Source organism: Solanum pennellii, chromosome 2 (assembly GCF_001406875.1).
Source record: "Solanum pennellii chromosome 2, SPENNV200".
In the NCBI taxonomy this organism is placed as follows: domain Eukaryota; kingdom Viridiplantae; phylum Streptophyta; class Magnoliopsida; order Solanales; family Solanaceae; genus Solanum; species Solanum pennellii.
The window spans coordinates 51,869,732-51,889,136 of NC_028638.1; the positions used below are offsets into that span (position 1 = coordinate 51,869,732).

Sequence of the window (19,405 nt, forward strand, 5' to 3'; positions counted from 1 at the left end):
ACAATCTACATACTTTCTAATATTATATTGTCAACTTAATTAAATAATCTCAATTCTTTATTTGAGCCATTTTGGGCTTGACAATATTTCTTATTGAATGACCCAACATTTACTCAAGTATCACGTAGGGAAATGGGTCTCCAGCCCAATGGACTTTCAAGAGCAGAAAACCACCAATTTCTTTTCTGTTCTTTCGAAATGATGGATTGGACTTTTTGTGAAAGATGATTGCGGTTGAGTTCTTAAGAGATTTTGATGAAACATGTTACTTCTGTATATCATAATATATGCTCTTAGACGATCCCATACAAATTCATCGTCAATTTTTTTGCATTTCTCATTTTACAGTTTCTGTTGTGTAGAGAATGTCTAGCATTGTCATTGTTCGTTAATATAATATATTTTTTTGGTCTTAAAGAGGATTTATTTTTATCAGTTCAAACAATTTATCTTTATCAGTTCAAACAATTTATCAAGCCCAACATCTAAAACTGATTTTCTCTTTTTAACATTTATGTCTAGTAAAAGCATGTGTCATATATGGCTGTCCACATGATCTAATACTAGTGTTTCTTAACTTATACTGGTAAATGTCATGGCCTAACCTAACATGTAATCAGATTTTAAAGGAATAAAGTAGTTTACCCTAATTTTTATGCAGATTATGCTCCATCATATGCTTGTACTGCTAATCACATGCTTATAAATGTTTTTTTTAAAAAAAAAAAAAAGTGAGAGCAATACCTAATTAATTAAACCAAATAAAAGTACCAGAATCACTTAAGTACGGACTAACTGGATGGTTATGACTTTTGGTTTGGGAGGCCATTAGTCTCCATCGACAGGCTGTACACGTTACATGCCACTTCTCTCACTAAAAAAAAATTAATTAGTTAATTAAATGAAAGGCCCTTAATTGGTCTGAATTTTGAAATAGGTGCTCTTTTACTTTATTCTGAAAAAGACTAGCTCACGTCACCGATAGATATGGATCTTTAGTTAATTTTGATTAGGAATCACTAATTATACTTTGAGGGGTGTAAGACAATCAGATTAAGAATAAAGAAATGGAAAAAATAACTTGACATGTACAATTACTTAATTATACTCTTGAGAAAATTCTAGTGGACTACCATATGCATTGTTTCTTTTGTCAGTATTATTCCGCAAAAAACGACTATTCTAATTTGTTTAAGTATTTATTTGTTTGTTTAAAGTTTAAAATAAAATTAAGGAAGGTACTCGTGATTGCTTACATATGCATAACAATCACATGGAAATTTGTGTGAGCTACTAATTAATCTGGGAAGGTAATCAACTATTAATGATTCGTTGATATGAAGAGTCTACTTGCAAATAATCAAATGCTATAATCACCTAATTATAACAAGTTTCTTTTCTCCATAGTAAATAAACTTAATTATGGAAATTCCTTTTTTAATGTAAAGTTCGTAGTTGAACAAAATTATGTTATCCCAATCATAAAGAAAACACCGCTCTAGTGAAGTGTTGTAATAGGAGAAAATCGATACAAAGCAACTTTGTTGGTTAAAAGTTTTATATAAATAGAAAAGAAACATGCACAAGTAGCCCCTCGATCTATATTCGTAATTTCAGTGACACATTTATACTATACTAAGGTTCTATTACCTTGCTGAATTTATTTTATAAGTAATTTTGTACTCCTTTTCGGTCTATGTGTCACTAATTTGGAAAAAAAATCAACCAGCGTTGGGCCCACAAAATAGTGCCATGTAGGCCGAAAAGGAGTAGAAAAATATTAATAAAATAAGTTCACAAGGTAATAACACCCTAGTATAATATCAGTATGTACCTAAGGTTTTAAGCATTGATTGAGGGATACTTGTACATATATTCCTTCAATATTTACAAAAATACGCGAAATTAGAGTTCTGAGCCTATCTACTCTGGATTACGGTGCAAATAATTAAGGGTGAGGCAGAAAAGTAAATAATTAGGAAAATCTTATTGTAATTACTTTTGAAGGCGTAATACATGTATTTATAATAAAACTTAGACATATCTCTAATTAAAAATACAACTATTAAAGTAGACCATACCTTCTTGAACGCCTGTTTCCAATAGCCATTTATTTTAAATTAAAAAAAATTATTTAAAGTGATTTATTACAAAATATTTAAAATAAATATATTTGAAGTGCTTAGATGTCGGGCTACCCTTTTAATTAGGCTATAGTATATTAAACACTTATCGTATAAATCTACAAATGAGGAACAATTTGGTTTCTTTTCATATTTCAATTCAATATGAAGGAAATTAAGTATGCAAACAGCATGCCATCCGTTTAAGTTTTAATAATCTGATCCAGAATTTGTAAATTGTTTGAACACAATGCGTTTATCCAATCATAGAGAAAGCGCCAAAACTAGAAAAAATAGAAAATATGATTATGCTATAGTGACGCAGATTTAAGTAATTTTCTAGACAATTATTAGGCATAGTTAGGTTTAGTTTGTTGTATTATCTTAATCATATTCATATATTGTATTTTTCTTCCCCAATAATTCAAGCCTGATATATATTTCTATTTATAGATATTTTAATTTCCAGCACGTCCGGCCTAACCTTTAGATTAGATAAATGATAACAAACCTCCACCAGAAAATTCTTCAATAACCATTTATGAAAGTCTAAAGATCGGTTGAGCAAAAATTATTAAGTGATTATATTATATGTTAAGAGAAAAGATATAAAGTGATATTTGAAGTTATTTTGAATTTTTATAAAGATGTTTTAACTATGCAGATATTCTATTATTCCCCTAAACTATTTCGAATATAAATTATTATATCATTTTCGGATTAATTCCAGATTTTAAATGGCAAGTGTAATAACACACCAATCATCGTATAATTCAATTTGAAATATTATTTTTTTTTCATTTTAAGTTTTTCTTTATTTCTTTCTCTTACTTTTATGACTTATTTTAGTTTTGTTATTTTTATTTTAATTTCATTTCAATTTTTAATTCATCTTCTACCCCAACTTTTAAGCTCCTTCCATTTTCTTTCTTTATTTCTTCTTCACCTCTCATCCTCACTTAACCCCACGCCCATATCAAGTTGAGCCCCTTTCTTTCTCTTTTCTTCTTCTTATTTGGTCAAATTTCTTACTTTCCAAACTTGTGTTTTTTCTCTACTTTGTTGAGTTGTTGATTAAAAAAACTAATTTTTTTCTAAAAAAGATTCAAATTTTGAAGGTATTATCATTTAATTTATCTCATTTCTATATAAATTCAAAACTAGAAATGATAATTTTGAAAGCATAAGAATTCTCGAACAATTGAAAAAGTTTAATTAGAATTTGGATAAAAAACTAAATAATGTCTACTAATCATCTTGAAATCTAATAGGTTTATTACATTGTTCGATATGTATTAAAATATCTAGATATAATTTTAAAATTGAAGAGAGTTAAACTAATAGTAAAATAAAAGAGAGATGGAGTTGTAGTAAAAAGTGACATTGAAAGTGATAAGTTAATGAAGATGACAATGAATTTTTGAAAAAGGAAGAATGAAAAAGAAAAAATTAATGAGAAAAAGTTAAAATAATAAGAAACATAAAAATATATATTTTATGGTAAAATTCTTGTAAAAATAAAATTATAGTCGTTTTTTTAATTTGTTCACGCTCTTTAAGAGAGTGCATACACTCTCCATGTCAGGTGGACGAAAAATGATGTAATAATATCAGTTCATGATTGTTTAGGGGTAATAGGACACTTACATAGTTTAAATATCTCTTTAAAAATTCGAAACAACTTCAAATATTACTTTATGTTTTTTCTTAAAAAAAATAAATAAACTCATGTCACTACTTTGCCATAAAGTGGAACTAAAAATTGATCTTAAAGCACCCACTAGAAAATATAAATAAAGGATAAAAATATTGCTAATCCTCTACAAGCCGAAAAGTTGAAAGAAAAAATTAAAAGTTATCGCACTTGAGAATTTGTGTTTGGTTCTCATGGTCCTTTCACTATTTCCTCACTAAAAGTAATTGAACGAAAAATAAAAAGAGAGATTAACTTAATACAAAGAGAATAGAAGTGTGTTACACACAAGCCAACGATCTAATTATCTTTAATAAACTAACAAGAGAGATTAGCCACTTCATAATTAATCTCTACCAAAAATTAAACTTAAGGATTGATCTAGTAATATTGGAATGGTGGCTACCTATGTACTGTTACTTAAATACATATTTGTTAAATTGTTAGTGAAACTTTATTTTATAATATCATTGAATTTTATTTCTTGATTTTGATTAGTATTTTTATTTTGTATTTTGATTATCTTATTATTTTGTTTCGTTATTATTTTTTCTTTTGTATGTTGTGTACCTATATTTTTCATTATTTCATTTTTGTTATTGCTTTCATTCATGTCTTTCCCTTTTCAAATGGCTTTCAAAATATTTTACTATATGATTCAAGAGTTAATAAAAAAAAAACTCTTTATTTTTGAGAAGACGAAGTAAAAGTAATAACTGGTATACTTTGTAATCGATTTGTGTTATCAAAAATAAAAATTACTGATTCTAATAAATTGTTCAGAAACACTAAATAACTGAAATTTATAAAACCAGTAAGAGAGAGGAACAGAAATTTAACTAAAATCTGTAAGAACGTACTAGAATTTGAAAAAATCTTTTAAATCGGAAAAAAGATCAAGTCCACTGAACTCACAGTGTCCCCTTAAGGAAATTATTTCCCTCTAGTATCCGAGGTTTGATTTGGAATATAACCTCTCAGGGTAAAATGATCTCTATTGTCAGCGAATCAATCCACAGCAGAAAAGTACACGAAGAAAAATATGTGCAGAAAAAGAATTATCTCTCGATCATTTGGCAAAGCCGAAGCCGAGGCGAACGACGACGACGACGCGAGAGGGTCCCTCTTTCCAACCCTTTTAACAATTAATAGAAGTGTTTCTGTATTTAAACTCTCCTATTTTTCTTTCCATCACCGATGAGGAACAAATGCATTTTTATTAAAGCATAAGAGGACTTTTGAAGTTCCCAACTCTTCAAGTTCTCAACTTTTCAAATTCCTCTCCTTCCCTCTATTTCCCATCAATTCTTGCTACATACCCAACATACTTTACCATATGTGAATCTCATTTATAAAATTTCAATGATTGTGTTATATATTTTACTACTTTCTTAATCCAATAATGATTTTATCTTCTTTAACTTGCATTTCTTTTTTTAACATTATAGATTTATTCAAATTATAAATATAAAACATAATATAACAATAAAAAATATACAATATATCAAAATATTATATTCATCAGAAACATCGATCGGAATACAATACAATAACAGCCCAAGCTCTTACAATTCGAGAAGGCGCCATCAACTATTTTATCAAATCCAATTATTTATTAGTAAACCTAACCAAACACCTTCATCTAGAGCCAATCCAAGAATCCCCAAAACAACATTGTCTTTTTTTAAAAAATCGACTTTTCAATGACCAAAGTGAATACTAAAAATCAGTACATGAAGGCATCAGCAGAAGCCATAATTGGCTGATTCACATGTAGCAAATTCCAAGGATTCAAGAAATCATCTTCACAATTAATCTCTGTTTCATCAATTGTTGAGTTTGCTGAGTTGATGCAGTTTATGATCTCATTTAAAGACTGTAGCCTGTTACTCAACTCTGCCATTTGTGCTCTGAGAACAGAGTTTTCTGCTTCCACATTCAAATAAACCTGACTCACCATATTTATGTTACTCACAATTTGATTCTTTTGTTCCTTCAGTTGATTCACTTGAGCCATTAGTTCATTCAAATGTGTCTGCTTCTTCATTCTTGACCTTCTTGCTGATTCCCTGTTCGATATCATTCTTTTACGTTTCCTTTGATCCATTAGTTGTTGAAGATCCTCTGACCCTGATGAAGAATTTCCACTAGGAGAAGCCATAATACTTTAAATTTAAAAACGCGTATTAACTAAATAAATATCAGTAGTAATCAGTAATAACTATATTAGAATCAATAAGAGTTTAACTTTTGTTAGGGAGAAGAAAACAGAGTATTTTCATGAGAACACGTAGAACCAGTAGAGGAAGACAACAGAGAAGGATTGGACTAAGTGAGTTCCACGACGAAGCGTTGAGTTAATAGTAAAACCAGAAAGAAGAACTTCACTGATTACTGGAGTCATTAATCTTAAACTACATCAAAAATCAAAGCTCTATAGTTATGCATCAAAATATTTAAGTGAAAGAGAAATATTTTTGAATTTTCTGAAAACAGAGTATGAAAGAAGAACAAAGATGGGATAATTATAAGAGCAGAGTTTTTTTGAACATATATTGAAGTATAGGAGGAGGAGGAAGGGGCTTTTGATGGTAACGAAGATTCATTTTATAGACTATGTTGATAGGTCATCGAAATATAAAGTAATATGACTATCAATCAATCAAATATAAAATTCTACATGGTCATTTGTTTGGAAATAAATTATTTCAGGATTAATTATCAGGAGATTGATTATTCTATTTATCACAGTATTACTATAATATTAATAATAAGATAAAAAATTCAATAATTATTTAATATGTCTAATCAAATATAAAATAAATATTTATACATTTTATCTTAAATTATTATACTTTATATCTTATTAGAAACGACTCCTAAAACTTATTATGTAAAGCGTTGAAAAAGAGTGGCTTTCTATTGGTTAATCTTTTATTTTATTAAGGTAGGTATGAGAGAAACTTGAATACATACATATTACATACCACTTGGTTTTACTATTTGGAAGATTCAATTGCACATGGGGTAAAGCGTATAATGTACACAATAGTATGTACCGAACATATTTTATCATGCACTCGAGTTCTCTTGTTTAAGAAAAGTAAAAATATCTCACTACAGAATTTACCTCACCATTTCAAAAAGGTTGTGCTTTAAAATATATATGTAGATGAATTAAGTACGTTAAAAAGAATAAAGGTCACCGACAAATTTTCGTTGCCGTACGATAATATCAGACCCCTTAAGAATGGCGAAGAGTTACTCTCTCTATATATATATGTCAAGATTCAACACGCATGCATCTGAATCTCAAAACCCACCGACTTCCTCATTTTTATCGATTTTTCTAGTGTTTATTTAGTCAGAGACAATGTTGGCCAAGGCACTTGACAAATACGACCTGCAACTAAATAAAGTATGTACTATGTAATAACATGTCTTAGTTTTATATTCGAAATGGTTATGCTCAAGAATGAAATTATCTTATGAACTATAGTTTTTGAGTTAAGCTAGTTTTAAAATTTATTTTGTAAATAGTCTTAGTATTAGTGCACGGTTTGGGCATGCAATACCACTTGTTAGGATTAAACGTGGTAGCTGATAGTAAATGTATAATTTTATTTCTTAACTAAGTACAAACAAGTATAATGTTCGATAATGACTCCGCTCGAGCCATACAGCCCCTCATGGACCTTGTCATAGACAGTATATTGACATTACCAAATATGTTTGGCAATGTTTTAGATTTGAGATCTCGAATAAGTTATCCTTGTTAATAATTCACTCTCTAGTCTCTAGCATTTGACTATAGTAATTTAAATTGCTCGTCAGGAATTAGGTGCTCGTGTCTTAACAGATTATACAAATTCATTGAAGTAGATATTTGTATCATAATACTGAGAACCTGAATCAACCTAAAATTTTGACAATTTCTTGGCAGCCTTATTTGAATAGTTTCTCTGTAGCCAATTATAAACTAAAATAGTATATGACTTCATTATTTTGGCGATAGGAGATTCATGTATAAGAGGCAAAATATACTGCCCTATATAGCATAGAAACTAAACTTTAAGTGAAGAAAAGTGTTCAACTAGTGCACCACCATAAAAGAATAAAGGTTTGGTGACCTATCATTTTCTTCCCTTCTGTTTTCCTTGAGTACATATCTTATTTTTTAATTTGTGTCAGTCTGCACAACTAAAGTATCTTAATAAGCATATTCGTTAATCTAGGTGTTCGATCGTCTAATTAATTGATTAATATAATCCTCTCTTTACTTACTCCATTAAATAGCTTAAGCTAGCTATTTCCAAATGTATAGTTTCTCTCATGTCTATTCGTTATAAAGATTAACCAAAAACTTTTAGTACTTGATATTGGACAAGAAGCTCTCGTCTTTTCTTGTATCTAAATTCTAATGAGTTTAATTTTTATGACGTTACCAGCTAGTCAAAAACTTGAAATTTTTTAATTCTGCATATTTCCACTATAAGCATATAACGTGATATTGACTATATTTGGATTGTAAATATTTCTCTTCCTTTATTTGGTATGTAAACCATTTGTTACATCCAAGTACAAGACAAGAAAGAAAATACAAATATACTGCTTTACTGTTTTATATGTTGGTTGAAATAAAATTTCACCCTAATTACCAATAAAATTAGGCAAGGAGCAAAAAGAAAAAATAATAACCGATAAAATAGGCAAGGAGCCAAAAAAAAATAAACAAGCGCCGCTGCCGGGGATCGAACCCGGGTCACCCGCGTGACAGGCGGGAATACTTACCACTATACTACAACGACTTGATTGATATACTGGTGTAACTGATCAGACTTACAAGTTTTTTTACTTCATTTCAACACCCAGAAGTTGGTCCTTTCAAATCTTACTCTTGTCTTTCGGAACAACATTTCTACCTCCAGAATGAATGGTAAAATCTACGTATATTGTATGCCTCAAGCTCCACTTATGAAATTCCACTGAAAATGTTGTCGTTGTTGTTACAGGTTACTCTGTAAATGGGCCGCAGGTGACTAGTCTGTATTGTAGAAGAGTTCTCAAAATCTCTTTGCATATGGTCCAGAGAGGCTAACTCGTCTGGGCTATGTCAGCCCAATTAATATATTTGGTTAACAAAACTTGTACAAACTTTAAAAAAAGTTTTGGTCCTTTTTTTTTTTTTTGTAGTTAAGAAAAGGTTTTTAAAAAAAAAAAAAAGCCTTTTGTGTAACTTATGAATGGAGATTAGAACAAATGCTAACAAATATTATAATAACATCAATTAGAGCAACTGATTTCTAGATTTTGTGATCATTTTTACTTCTAATGCGTGAAACCTGTAACTTTCATATTAAGCATATAGTCTTATCAGCTCACTTTAGTAATTTTGAATGTTAATGAGCATCTAAAGAGAGAGTCGTACTTACATCTGTTCGAAGATATAACTGTTATACACTGTGCAAAATTTATGACAGTATATCTTAATCCTTAACCCATTTTAGCAGGTAAATTAGCTTACTCTTCATACTACCAATACTAATTTTTATGATCAGTTACATGTTATCTTCCAAAGTAATATTATAGTATAACAATCTTATCGATATTCTCCAAGTTATAATGGCAGTCCACTAGCTGTGCATATAACCATTGAATAGCACTAATAAAAGGATCAATGAGAGCCAATTAACTCAAGCTGGAAGGAAAATGGGAAGCTTAGCCCATAAATTATGTACAACTTACAAGATGTCTAGTCCAAGGGTCCATAAGGACAGGCTAAACAGATTGCCTTATTCGGTCCTCAGCCCAATACACACCAAAAATATTTCATACGGAGGAGTAACAATCTAAAAAGTAAAGAAAAAAGGTAGCTCGGTGTACCAAGTATGCGTCCTGGGACAGGATAAGAGGGTATGATGCAGCCGGTAGGTAGCTTACCCAGAAACACGCATCAATAATTTGATTTCATAACTCAAATCTCATACGGAGACAACTTACTCTTGCTAATAATCTAAAAGTAAAGAAGATGAAATGAAGTTTCCAATTATGACCTTAAGTGATCCTCAGAATGATCACTCTCCCTGCTCCAAATGTCTCCAAGTGATGATAACATCTTAACTGTGTATTTTTTATCATAGTACAGAACAAAAAATCCCACTTACTTAGGTCTTCTTCTTGTGTCCCAATCGGAAGTAATATAGTACTACTACATAGACGGAAACTAGTAAAATGTGTTGATATAAGCTGCTTCAGGATGGTAATGAAAGATTTCTCTCAGCATCATCTCCCGAATCAATGGTTCTGCCATATTCTCGTCAATATCCAGATTAAGAGGAAATTGAGCGGGAAGATTGCATGTTGGATCATAAAGACTTGATAGGTAAGGGTGATAGAGAGCTTCTGTAACTGTTATTCTCTTCGAGGGATCAAAAATGAGCATTCGCTGCAGTAAGTCTATTGCTAAAGGATCAGCATGAGGGAAAAGAGAAGAAAAGTGAGCTCCTCGTGTAAAAGGAAGAGATCGGATGAATCCTTTAGCCCTTGGGTTATCAATGAAATGAAGATCAGCTTCAGGCTGGCTACCAAGGATATTGAGAATAAGTTTAAGCTGATTGAGGCACTCAGTTCCTGGAAATAGAGGCTTCCGGCCAAGAATTTCTGCAAAGATGCATCCAACAGACCAGACATCAATGGATGTTCCATAATTGTCACAGCAAAGAAGTAGCTCAGGTGCACGATACCAACGAGTTACAACATATTCAGTCATGAACTGCCCATTGTCTCTGCTAGTCCTAGCCAGTCCAAAGTCACAAATCTTTAACTCACAGTTGGCATTCACAAGGAGATTCCCAGGTTTCAAGTCCCGGTGAAGAATATTAGCTGAATGGAGATATTTCAAGCCACGAAGGAGCTACACAAGTATACATCACAAGAAAAGTGGTTGGTTAGAGAGAACACATTAGAACGATAGAGATAAGAGGTGTAGTAATGATATCAAGCTAGCTTAATGTAGAATCAGACTTCTGATACATGATGATTAATACTGGCAAGAAAAAAGTATTGTCTCTAAAAGATTATAGTATGTGCAGATCAGCTGGTGCAGGGGAAAATGGTTTAAACCAATTTCTATTACCTTCAATACTATTCAATTATTTACCAACTTCCTTTTGTGGAAAGTGGAACTGTTCCATTCTATAGCTGTGATGTATGATGCACAATAAAGATTAAGTGAACTTCAAAAGATAACACACCCAAGAACAATCTAGCATTAAAGCAAGGTTCATTTAGAAGAAAAAATCAGTAAACACTGCAGTTTCAACACTATTCTTCCTAGATTTTCTTCTTGTACCAGGAAATTAGAACTCCTTTGGAGTACTTTCCAGCTTAGCAATCCAAGTTTTATGAATTCATTCTCTCACGACTTCTCAAAGTTCTACAAGACTAGTGCAGAAGGAGAATAGTTTTCTCATAAGTTAAAATCATGAATGTTTCTAATAAAACGTTTATATTATAGTTTTCTCACATGAATGTTTCTGATAAAACGTTTATATTATAATCTTTCCAGTATACTCCATTAATCTAAGAACCCAAATGAGGAAAAATAATCTGTCGAAAGGTTTCAACTGGAGCACCATTTAATTCTACCAACGGCTTGTGTACAGTAACTTTTTGATACAGTATACAGTAAAAAATGCAGAACAAGTAGAAACTACATCAATTTTTCAACCAGCAACCTCCATAATTGCCACTTGATGATGTCCGTTACATGCCAAAGCTTATTTGCACTATATGTTTCATGCAGAGAAACACACTAAAACAAGATAGAGGCGAACATACGAGTTACTTGACAGTTGATAACAAAAAGGTAGCCAAAAGGAGAATGATATAGCTAGTTCAATTTTAGCGATTTGATATGATTTCTCTCTTTGGTCTGCTTGCTACAAGTAAAATTGTCAAAAAGGGTAAACTTTTTGCTTAGGGAAGTCGTTTTTTCTTCTACCTCTCTTGTTCCCTTCATTTCTCCATCTAGATATCAGATAAAAATAAGAATCCTGAATGCAACCGACAACTAAACATCGAGAAGATAAAACTCAATCAAGTGCTCAAAAGCTTACCATTAAGATAGAATGCATTATGCGTACAGCAAATAGAAATGAGTTCACAAGCTATCCATTACCTGAAAAAGAAAATACTTGCAATGATCATCAGATAAAGGCTGCGGCGACTTAATGATATGATTGAGATCCGTATCCATCAACTCATAAACCAAATAGATATCCTTGAAACTACTTCTGTGAATAGGCATCATCACATCCTTCAAAGCAATCACATTCTCATGCCTTATATGCCGCAATAGCTTCAATTCTCTCAGAGTTCTAAGTGCATCAATTCTATTCGAAAACACGTTATTAATTTTCTTGATAGCAACTTTCTCATTTGTCTCCCTATTCACTGAGGAACAAACCACACCATAAGCTCCTCTCCCAATAGGTTTGATCGGCACGTATTTGGTATCCACTTCAAATACAGTTTGCCACATTGTGTAATAATGCTTCCCTCGTGACCTAATTCCATTCGGAGCCTCCACTTGAGTTGCCATTCCTCTGCTATTTTCCATATAACCAAAAAAAAAAAAAATCAATTTCTCAATACCCCAAATTTTCAATATCCAAAATTATATAATCCTAACTTCAATAAAGCAACATGTTTTGCACTCATAACTTAGAAAGCAAAGAATAAAAACAGTATACTAATAAGCAGAAAAAGGGGCAGAAGAGAATATATACTTTGTTTTGTGTCGATTCGATCTTCTTCTGATCTTCTTTTTTTTCAGTATTAACTTATTAAATTCAGAAATTTCCCCTTTTCTTTAACTTCAATCTTGCACCAAATTCAGAACAACTTTCTGAGTGTAGTAAACCGAAAGTATCATAAATTCCTCCAGAAATTTCACTCAAAGCAGAGAATAAAAGTTGCTTCGAATTTTGTATCAAGAAACTAAAAAATGGGGTTCACGCAATCAAAATTAAGCAAGAATTTCATATAGTTCTTCACATCTGTAATTGATTATAAGTAATTGGTAAGCGTGAACTGAAAGCGATATTAAAATAGAAAGAAAAACAAAACAGAAAGGACAATAAAAGGAGTATTTGAGGGAAGGACGATTATCTCAAGAACACGACAGCTACCGTATACCTATAAACTAGTTCACATTCATGCACAATACTTCCTATAAATTTAATACTTATCGACAAATTAATTTTACTGTTATTTAATTTTCAAGAATTGCTTTCATTATTTCTTCATCCCTCACCTCTACTTAACACGATTCGATTTTCTTGGTCAAGAGTGACCAACATGTTTATATCCATAATAATAACTACTTTTCTATTACTTTCTCCTCAATTTTACTTTTACTTGTTCCACTCGGATTTGGTTTACAAAATATTACTTTTCCTCCCTTGTATTAGTTGAAAATTATACTAAAAGTCATATGGTTAAATTAAGAAAATGTTTATTAATTTTTTTTTATTTATTCTTTATATAAGTGTACTCATTTGTTTGTACAAAATTTGAAAAGATTTTTAAAGAATAAATTAAAAAGTTTATTTTATTTTAAATAATATATAAAAATAAAAAGTGATCAACTCGTGTGAAACGAAAGAACAGTTGACATTATCTTATTAAATTGTTATTGACGTTAGGCCTAAAAAAGTGATTCGTGGCATAAACAGTTGATGCTCATTAAAACATAAAAAAGGAAAAATTGTTTAAATATGAAATTTGTATTTATTATATTTTTTAAAATTTTCTAACATATGAAAAAATTATAAAATTTCTCACTCTTTTCTTTCTCGAATATATTATTGTATGTGATGTATTGGTTAGATACATTATTTTATGCGATATGTCAGTCGGATATATTATCATGATATAACGGTGTATGTACGCAATGTTACAAAAAATTGATTGATATATTCAAAACGAGACGTGATGTACAGAGATATTAAGGGATGTATTCGAAAACTTTTTGAGTTGTATTCTGATTCCACCAAATTTAAGAAAATTTTGTAAATTGAATAAAAATAGGAATAGAGCGTACTTAGCTCTTAACACTGGATCAGATTTGCAAAAAATAATAATACTTTTTTCTTGAGGAAAATATCACAAAAAAAAATATTTAGAAACAAGTATAGATGAACCAATATATTATTTAACAAATACTAATAAATTATTTTTTGATATAATAATTAATGTCTAGCTTTTATTTGTTAATATATTTTTTAATATACTATTGAATTTTAAATTATTATGCAGTAATATTCACTTTATTAACTAATTTATCAATCTTCGATATTGTGTTTCAGTATAATTCAATTATGATGTAGTAATATTCACTTTATCAACTAATTTATCAATCTTCGATAATGTGTTTCACTATCACTAATATTAAGCAAATCAATTTTAATATTTTAAAACTTTATATTCGGTTGAATATTGCTACACAAAACACGACTAGATGGACCGGTGCATTATTGGAAAAATTTACAATTATAATTTAAATGATCCGTGTTGTGAAATTTGAAAGTTTAATTTGGATTATTTACTAGTACATTAGTTAATTTGGATAAAATCAGTTTGGTGAGACTTTTAAGCCTTTAAGCAACTCTTAACCTACGTGGAGTCTCATGTCATCAATCTTTCTGTTAAATATTATTTTTACCTTTGTTTAAATTTACTTGTTAAATTTTAACTTCATAATTATTAAAACAAAAAAATAATTAATATTCATATTTATTAATAAGGTATCAATCATATTTATTCACTATATTTTTTTAAAATATTAATTTAATATAAATAAATTTAAGATATATTAAAAAAAATTAATTTATTAAAAATAATAAGTAAAAATAAAATAAAATTAAAAAATATTTAACGAGTAACGTTGAATATTGGAGAGTATCAATTATCAGGAGTCCGGAGTAGCGATTTTGTCCGCCGAAGTTCAGAAAAATCGTTGCTATAGCAGCGATTTGTTCAATTTGCTTTTGTAAAAGAAAAAAAATTAAACCAAATCGCAGGCAGCGATTTGCCTTATCAATTTTTTTAAATTATTTTTTAATAAATCACTGCAAAGGCGGCGATTTTACGTTGTTTTTTTTTTATTATTTTTAGCGATTTACCAATAGGAAAGTTTTCAATTGGTAAATTGCTAAAAATTTAAAAAAAAATTAACGTAAAATCGCTGCTTTTGCAGTGATTTATTAAAAAATAAAAATTTAAAAAAGCAATTTTCCTCAACTCTGACGGACAAAATAGCTACTTTTCCAGTAATTTTATTATTTTAATTAAAAAATACATATACTATTTTAAATTTTTTATTAATATTTTTCACGCTGGCTCTAAAACTTCAATTATCAGACTGTTGAAGAAATGAAGGATATGCTTTTGGCCGGAAAATGCCAACTTTACTTTGAATAAAACGTTTGGTTCGTGGAAAAACAATTGTGGATGTTTGAATAAGAAGTGGGGAGACATTCCATAATGGGAGAATGTGCTAATATTGGTGCCTTAAGTAATGGACCATTCTACGTCGATATGACCCAACCAACCCTTGTTTTTTGGAAATGGCTGGGTTCAATTTATTTTTCGTTACATATTTGATATTTATATTTAAATATAAATAATTTAGAATTGATATTATAAAGCTCGTTTTAAGAGATGGTATTTGTAAAATAATATTTATTAATTTTAATTTAAATTTTTAATTAAAAATAAAATATCTAAATCATTGCATCGAATGTTGGTGATCCAACTAGCCCTTAGGCGGCCGTTGCCTTCTACCTGCAGCCCCTACTGTGGCCTCCAACTCATTTATTTCACATTTTATATATTTTTATTTGGTCGAATATATACGTAAAATATAGAAATGTGATATTTTTAATTTAAAAGTTGATTTAAAAGGCACCGTATATATTCCCTAGTGTGTAGGACATATAGTTAGGTAAGAGGTAGATCATCATATTTTTGTGAGGATTGAACACTTGAGTAATTTCGTTCATGCTTCCCAAAATGTTGTGTGAATAATCAATTGTTTTGTAGAATTCAGTGGAATTATTTATATGAGAGGAGTAAATAGTAATCATATAATGTACATAAAAGTCTCAAGGAGCATCACTCAAAATGGAAACTTGTCAATTAGATCTAATTAAACAATAGTAATTTCACCAAGAAATTAAAATTGTCACTTTTCACAATTAATCTAAAAGTCGTTTGTGATATTTTACTTGGACGGTTATACATCTTACTCTTTGTTTTCACATACACATGACATGTACGTGTTGGTGTTATCAAAGATGCATCATGTTATTATTCATCAAATGGAAAAGTACAAGCGTAGAAAGTCACAAGAAAGAAAGATGAGGAAAAAATTTACCCGCAACACTGCGCCAATGTAATTTTTATTATACGTGATTTAATGAAATAATGAACCATATATTTAAACACATGACATGCATGTATTGACTTGGTATAAACACCCGATAAAAATAAATTTTACTCGAAAGCTTAGTTACGAAGCCAAAAATATAGGAAAATCTCTAAAATCATCCCTTAAAGTTTTAATCAAATCGAAGAGAAATAAAAAGTAAGTCGTCATATATATAATTAGTTAGTTCTAATTCTTGAATTCCTTCACTCTATTACCAGTATTGGTTACGTGAGACACATGGTTAAAATTTCTAGCAGCTTTGGAGTATAGTTCATTAATTATTATTTAATATATATAAGCATCAATATTGGTGTGAGTTGGTTCATTTTATTTTGCAAATTGATTATCTTTTTAGGCAGCTGATAGCTTTCCATCATGTGTTGACTAATGACTAATCGAACCAGTATAAAAACTAGTACAGAAAATTAGCCTAAATTCATTTAACAGAGATAAGATTAAGACTGCTTTAATTTGTTTCGAGCTTTCAATTCAATTTTGTAATAACTTGTAATAAATAATGGATGTATAAATAATATATATATATATATATAATTATATAAAACTTGTCTGGATAAATTTTACTCAGTGCATATCTAAATTTTATGTTAATCCAAATATATTTTCAAGAGGGCTAATTAGGCTAATGCAAAATTTAGGTATGCACGGAAAGATTTTGATAATTTATTCGGGCCAATAAAAAATTACTATCATATAAAGGAGGAATTAAGTAGGTCTACATTTATTTTTTCTTTGTAGGTCTACTGAAAAGTATGTCTAACGTAACTCTACTCAATTGTGTATTTATACCTTACAATTAGATGTAGAAAAGTGGGACAATTAATTCTTCATTCAATTTTGGTAAAATGCTTTATATGACTTTCCCACGGAAAATGTAGTTCAACTGACACTAAGTTAATTTCTTATCAATTAGATGCCGACCTTTTACTCTTTATTATTGAGATTGAGATTGCATAGAGACCAGCCAACCACTGCTTAATGGATATCTACACTAATCTGATATAGAAATAAACTTCCAGCCTAACTCAATCCAAAAATTAGTTTAGAGGAAGGATTTACTCTGTCAAGTAATTCATACTCATAATGGTCTGATCAAGAAATCCTTTTAAAAAAGTAAAAATGGTAATATTGTTACCATGAAACTTGACTTACAAAAATAATTTTTTTTTAAAAAAGTTTGTGTGGCTGCTGGGATTCGAGCCCAGGTCTCCACGGCCACAACGTGGAATTCTTACCACTAAACTACAGCCACTTGGTGATCCAGAGTCTGAATTTATTCCAATTATAATATAATACTCACTAAAAAATGTATGACCTAATAAATAATGAATGTCGTTATAAACCATTTATAAAGTAAGAAAATATTAGTTAAATAAAAGATTTAAGACAAGTTTAAAGTAAGTTAGAATTTGTGGACATTATTATATTATATTATGTTTGATGAGAAGAAAGTGAAATGAAAAATTAAAAAGATGTAGCTATAGCTCTGAAACATTTGGTAGTACTAGACGTGGGTGACAAAAGTGAATGGATAATGATTGTAATAGCTACAGTATTTGCATTATTCAAGCACTCCAATGATTGTTGAATATATTAACTCCTTTTTGTATTTAAATATAATCATAGTGCGTCCAACTAGGATTCCATTTCTTCTCTACAACCCCCAGCAAATTTAATATACAACACACTTTATTACTGGGATTTCATTCGTTTTCTTATTTAGCAAAGCATAAACTTTTCAGATTCTTGGTCATTTCCAATGCCTCATATGATTGGATGCTTAACCGTATATAGTATATAATATTTTCTTTGGATTCAATAATTTATATAGGAATTAATTAGGAGCATGTACATTATTATGTATTTCCGCTAGAAAGTTGTGGAGCTAATAATATATTATGAACTTCATCATATAACTCATGAACATGTTTCTTGATTCTATTTATTTTAATCTACGCTAGAATTTTTCAGCACAATATTCGGGATATTTGAATCAATAATTTTATCCACTTTATTGTGTTTGATTTAATTTGTACTTTTTTCTTCATTTGAATATACACCGATTATTATCTCCTAAAATACTTTTAAAAAGTAGAGGGGGTTGTTCAACAATGAGGCCAATTAAGAAGAAGCCAAAATATAGAGGACAAAAAATGGGCCATAATTTCATATTTAGTAAATTGATTATTCGTTATACCTTTTTATCTGACGTTGGGTACTTGATTTTGGACTCTGGCCCTTTATGTTAACACGCCTTCAATAATACCCTACTTTTTCCCCCTAAAATAATCCTATCATTTTCCTTGCTATGCATATACATATATATTATTTATGGAATTCTGAAATCAATTCTTATTTCAAAAATATATTCTATCTAAAATACAATAGGGACATCCATTTATTCTTAATGTTTGTTTCATGTATTAAAGGAAAAAAATGGGAAATTGCCAAATCAATTAAATAGTTATGATATTGCCTTCTTTCTCAGCTTAGCTTGGGCGATATGCACCTTTTGTTGGTCTCAGTCATTTCCGACTTTAATGAATGGACCTTATATGTCATTATAAATGGTCCATCAAACTATTGAAGAGTTTGTTTCAGTTCACTAACGTGTTATCAATAAAACATGTATTTACACAAGTAATCATTCCATCAAATGTTTGGTACATATGTTCGTGTAACATGAAACAAACTTTTAGTTTAGCAGAATATTTCACCGATAAATTTTTCTTTCATTAAGTTAAAACATGTGTTACCTTCTTCACATTTAGAATTACAATTTACAAGCCCTACATGCGAAAAACAAGCTCGAATAAAACAGTAATAATGATATCAGTTGAATCACGAGGAATTTTACATACAGTCTTCAAAAATTCTTCTTGCATTTTTACTGAACTTCATCAAACCTATCAGTTATTGAGTAAAAAATATGTCAGGCAATTAAGATTATAGAGATTGGATAGGAAAAAGGATACATCTACTTCGAATAAAGACATTTGCCATCTGTATGAAATGTTGACAATACGACTTGATCCAGTACTGGTATAACTAGGCACACGATGATAAACAAAGTATATA

General features: G+C 29.9%; 2 protein-coding genes and 2 non-coding genes across 5 annotated transcripts; all 4 read right to left on the bottom strand.

Moving 5' to 3' along the window:
- Window positions 1-5,309: 5,309 nt before the first annotated feature.
- Window positions 5,310-6,425, bottom strand: LOC107010437 (bZIP transcription factor 11-like). Its single transcript, XM_015209722.2, has one exon. It carries the CDS (start codon window positions 5,975-5,977, stop codon window positions 5,543-5,545), a length of 435 nt encoding a protein of 144 aa, XP_015065208.1. The 5' UTR covers window positions 5,978-6,425; the 3' UTR covers window positions 5,310-5,542.
- A 2,127-nt stretch (window positions 6,426-8,552) lies between these two features.
- On the bottom strand, window positions 8,553-8,624 carry TRNAD-GUC. The gene has a single exon. It is a non-coding gene; the product is annotated as a tRNA-Asp (tRNA).
- An 880-nt stretch (window positions 8,625-9,504) lies between these two features.
- Window positions 9,505-13,134, bottom strand: LOC107008875 (mitogen-activated protein kinase 7). 2 transcript variants are annotated; one of them, XM_015208080.2, is made up of 3 exons: window positions 12,606-13,134; window positions 11,996-12,422; window positions 9,505-10,729 (listed from the first exon to the last, which is right to left on the bottom strand). In XM_015208080.2, exons 2-3 carry the CDS (start codon window positions 12,416-12,418, stop codon window positions 10,040-10,042), a joined length of 1,113 nt encoding a protein of 370 aa, XP_015063566.1. In that variant the 5' UTR covers window positions 12,419-12,422; window positions 12,606-13,134; the 3' UTR covers window positions 9,505-10,039. The 2 variants fall into 2 exon arrangements, with proteins under 2 accessions (XP_015063566.1, XP_015063564.1); XM_015208078.2 differs by having other exon boundaries at window positions 11,996-12,425; window positions 12,606-13,133.
- A 4,373-nt stretch (window positions 13,135-17,507) lies between these two features.
- Window positions 17,508-17,579, bottom strand: TRNAH-GUG. The gene has a single exon. It is a non-coding gene; the product is annotated as a tRNA-His (tRNA).
- Between the last annotated feature and the right edge of the window lie 1,826 nt (window positions 17,580-19,405).

What these genes read in the sequence shown, in the direction of transcription:
- LOC107010437 (XM_015209722.2), bottom strand. Translation starts at nt 5,977, where the DNA reads ATGGCTTCTCCTAGTGGAAATTCTTCATCAGGGTCAGAGGATCTTCAA.
- LOC107008875 (XM_015208080.2), bottom strand. Translation starts at nt 12,418, where the DNA reads ATGGCAACTCAAGTGGAGGCTCCGAATGGAATTAGGTCACGAGGGAAG. An exon ending in GCAAGTATTTTCTTTTTCAG is followed by an intron (nt 10,730 to 11,995) that starts GTAATGGATAGC and finishes ATACTTGTGTAG; the next exon opens with CTCCTTCGTGGCTTGAAATA.